Raw genomic sequence first — 4459 nt, 5'->3', positions numbered from 1 at the left:
AGGCCCATGGCGACCTGCCCCGTCCTGCAGAAGGAGACCCTGTTCCAAACAGGAGTCTACACTTACAGAATCCCTGCTCTGCTCTACCTGAAGAAGCAGAAAACCTTACTGGCCTTCGCGGAAAAGCGAGTGAGCAAGAAGGATGAGCATGCAGAGTTGATCGTCCTTCGAAAAGGAAGCTACGACGCAGCCACACACCAGGTCCAGGTGAGGCAGGATCCAGCTGCAGTGGCTCCAGCTGGGATGACTGGACACACGCCCATGGGGGCCCCGTGAGGTGAAGCCAGGTGTAGAGCTCACAGAACACGGGCTCAAGTCCATCTCTTGGTGACTGAGATGTAGATGGAATCTAGCGAACCTGGGAGAGACCTAGAAACCCATCTAGGGACAGGGTGGCAAAGGGTTCCAGTGCCCAACCCGGACGTCACTTGGATTCGGCACGTATTTCAGCACATGACTGGCTGAGTTTCCCAGCGTCCTTGAAAGCCCAACAAAGGAACACTTCATTGTCATTTAACAGGGGTGGTACCTTTTGAGGGAAGTTAATCTGGAGGCTTGGGATTAGATGATTGTGCACGTCATAACATCAGTCTTATCACAGCTACATGGTGGTTATCCGAAGTATGGCATTAAAGTTTCCTTTGACTGGCACCTAATTATTATACAGCATAGCACTGAAGCAAAGGGACATGAATTCAAGTCCTGGGTCCATTCTTTATCCAAGGGATGATCTTAGGCAACTAGGCCTCTCACTTTTGAAGTATGAAATGGAGCTAATGACACTTCTTCAGTATTTGGAGATTAAGCAACACAGTGGGCATCATTTGTCTTTTATGTGACTTTTGTGTCTTTTGGGGGAGCCGATGAGGAATAGCGATAGATATTGTGGCTATACAGATGTAGCAATGGCAGCAGGGAAGCTGAGTTTGACTCTTCAGTATTTCTGAGTCCATCAGGACAGTATCAGAAATAAGTGATTCAGGGTGACCCTCATTTTCTGTCTTGCATCAACCAACCTGTTGTGGTCTTTGCCTTTAAGAATGCTGGACCAGCCATCTTCCTGCTGGCTGGTGTTAGGATGGTGAGCGATGGTGTTAGGCATGGTTCCTATCATTACTCACTTTTTTTTTTTACTTGCTCATGTGTATGTGCATGCCCTTGAGTGAGCTGGTATCCTTATTCCATCATGTTGGCCCTGGGGACTGAACTCAAGTTTTCAGGCTTGGTGGCACATGCCTCTCTTGCTGAACCAGCTGCTGCCTCCAGACTTTTGTGTCTCGGGGGTCCAGCACATCATGGGTGCTTTGCAAAATCCGTTAATGGGAATCAAAGTAATGGAGACGTCAGGGAGGGAAATGGAGAAGGAGAAGGGAGGGGTGGGGCGGGGGTGAGCAATTGGTGGGTGAAGTAGTGCCTTCGTGGCCTTTGACTCTATCCCTAAGATACATCTGCCCGGGAGTAGCTCCTGCCATTGCCAGCAGCATTTTCAAGTTTGTGTTTCTCCTTCTCCCCTCTCCTCACACACAGTGGGAAGCTGAGGAGGTGGTGACGCAAGCCCAGCTGGAGGGCCACCGCTCCATGAACCCATGCCCCTTGTATGACAAGCAAACAAGGACCATCTTCCTTTTCTTCATTGCCGTTCCCGGGCAGGTATCAGAGCACCACCAGCTCCACACCAGGGTTAATGTCACCCGGCTATGCCATGTCACCAGCACTGACCATGGGAGGACCTGGAGCCCCGTCCAGGACCTCACAGAGACCACCATCGGCACCACCCACCAGGACTGGGCCACATTTGCTGTGGGTCCTGGGCACTGCCTGCAGATGCGAAACTCAGCTGGGAGTCTGCTGGTACCTGCTTACGCCTACCGGAAACTGCACCCTTTCCAGGCACCGGCCCCCTCTGCCTTCTGCTTCATCAGCCATGACCATGGGCACACATGGGAGCTAGGCAACTTTGTATCCGAAAACTCACTGGAGTGCCAGGTGGCTGAAGTTAGCACTGGAGATCAGAGTATGGTGTATCTCAATGCTAGGAGCTTCCTGAGAGCCAGGGTCCAGGCACAAAGTCCTAACAATGGCCTGGATTTCCAGGACAACCAGGTAGTGGGGAAGCTTGTAGAACCTCCCAGAGGTTGCCATGGAAGTGTGATTGCTTTTCCCAACCCCACCTCGCAGCCAGATGCCTTAGATGTGTGGCTGCTCTACACTCACCCTACGGACTCCGAGCAGAGGACCAACCTGGGTGTGTACCTCAACCAGAGGCCACTAGATGCCAAGGCCTGGTCAGAGCCCACCCTGCTGGACACAGGTACCTGTGCCTACTCAGACCTGCAGAACATGGGGCACGGCCCTGATGGCTCCCCACAATTTGGGTGTCTGTATGAATCAGATAACTATGAAGAGATCGTTTTCCTCACATTCACCCTGAAGCAAGCTTTCCCAGAGGTACTTGGTGCCCAGTGAGCTCATTGCTTGTGGCCCAAATGGCTTCCTTGTACCTCAGAACACCCAACTCTCATTCCCTCCAGCATCCCCTGGACTTTTGGGTCTGGCTCTTGGGTCCCTTCCTCAGGAGTATGCAAAGAGCTTGGTCTCTTGACTCTGAAAACTTTGTAGTTCCAGCCTCTGCAGTGGGTTCTATCTCCAGCCCAGAAAGCAAAGAAGCCTGGCTTTCCCCAGCCTGTTGACAGAGAAGATGAGGATAGGATATACAGAGGCTGTCATTCTGCACGTCAGCTGTCACTACACTAGCTTAGCCTGCCTGCTTCCCCACTCCTAGTTTTCAGGTGAATGTTAATAAATTACCCAACCTGTGTGTGTATGTGTGTGTGTGTGTGTGTGTGTGTGTCCCCTTGCCAATGCTTTAGAGTAAACAGCATGAGAACACTTTGTTGAACCAGCTAAATCATCACATTAAGTTCCAAGGAATGTTCTAACAAACTACCTCCAGCTCGGAGGTGGGAAACATTTCCGCAAACCTCAAGCTTGCAGGCCATATTCTCTGGGTGCCCCCAGAACAAGGTCCCTTCTTGCCTCCTCCACATTCTGGTGGCTTCAGCAGCTCCTGCCATTCTTCACAGCTCATGGCTGCATCCCTACATCCTTGGACTCTGTCTTCACATGGCTGTCTCCTCCTGTGTTCTCCCCTCTGTCATTCAAGACACACGCTGCTGGGTTTAGAGTCCACCAGATGACCCAGAATGGGCTCATTCCCATTGCCCTTCATGACACCCACAAAGATTATTTTTCTACATCAAGTTACATTCACAGAGGCTGGGCATTAGTTGTGTCTTGGGGGCCCTCACTCCAGCCTCTGAAGACAGACTAAACGTGGTTTTTCCATGCAGGTGATATGGCTGGAGGTAGGAAGGTGGTTCTGATGGATTGGCAAGTTTGGAAGGATCAGGGGCAGGCAGGGGGTGGGGCCTTTGGATGCATATTAGAAGTGTAAGAGACTGTTTTGGGGTGCTCAAGGTTGTGGTGACAGCCGTGTGGCAGCAGAGGAAGGGCTTAGGAACGCTAGGCTAGTGCAGTTCTTAGCACAGATAGCAGAGAAAAATCCCTCCCAGACTGTCTCGAGGGCTGACCAATGGAGGAGATGGACCTCTCTCTGGTCCCCTAGGACTGTTAGAGGCCTCTGTGCCCTTTGTATTAGGAGCCTCATGTCCTATGGAAAAGTTGCCCCTGGCCTTACTAGACCCTCTTTCATCATCCCAGCAACGCCAGTCACAAGTTCTTGCAACTGAGTGGCATTTCTGTCTGGACAAGTATGGAAGCCAGAGTGTGTGTTTTGTTGGAGGACACTGAATGGACAACTAGCATGTTACATGACAGTCGAGGAATGAGTCGCTACTCCACACTGTGGCCACGTGGGTAACTTTTACACAGCGCACTGAGGGAAGGAAGCCACCACAGCGCATCCTTGACAAGAGAACACAGATGTTACTATTCCCGCGAAGGGGGCAGACAAAGAAACAAATCTATAATATGACAAGTAAGATACTGGCTACTTCTGATAGGGGCACTATGGCCTGGAAGAGAGGAAGAGGGAGAATTCTGGATGCCTGAAGTAGTTGCCTCTTCACCTGTAGCTGGTTAGGCGGTCAATTCCAGAGCTGAATTCCGTGATCTGTGCGAATCTAGCTGCATGGCTGAATACATATACATTGTGTCCTAATGAAAAAAGAAGTTAAAGTGAACAACACAAACACAAGAGTGACATATTATACTGAATTTTAAAACTCTGGAATGAAATCTGATTATTTTTTTATTTTGGAAGAATTTTAAATTTACAGAAAAACTGCAAAGACGGAACAGAGCATTGTCATGTAGAGCACTCCGTTTCCCTCAGGTTGAAGTCTTAGGGAGAGCAGCACGTTTGTCAGCTGCGACAGTTGCACTGGCGTGAGGCCAGTAACTAGACCCTGGACTTCATTCTGATTCCACCAGTTTTCCC

At 50.3% G+C, this 4459-nt stretch overlaps 1 protein-coding gene across 1 annotated transcript; it reads left to right on the top strand.

Moving 5' to 3' along the window:
* Positions 1 to 2805, top strand: Neu2 (neuraminidase 2). The gene is made up of 2 exons (XM_055616917.1): positions 1 to 207; positions 1528 to 2805. The coding sequence occupies exons 1-2, from the start codon at positions 7 to 9 to the stop codon at positions 2464 to 2466; spliced, it is 1140 nt and encodes a 379-aa protein (XP_055472892.1). The 5' UTR covers positions 1 to 6; the 3' UTR covers positions 2467 to 2805.
* The last annotated feature ends 1654 nt before the right edge of the window (positions 2806 to 4459 follow it).

The sequence above is a fragment of the Psammomys obesus genome, unplaced genomic scaffold (assembly GCF_907164565.1).
Source record: "Psammomys obesus unplaced genomic scaffold, mPsaObe1.curated_primary_1811, whole genome shotgun sequence".
Classification (NCBI taxonomy): Eukaryota; Metazoa; Chordata; class Mammalia; order Rodentia; family Muridae; genus Psammomys; species Psammomys obesus.
Note: the sequence above shows the minus strand (reverse complement) of the source record. Positions and strands in the feature narration are given on the sequence as shown.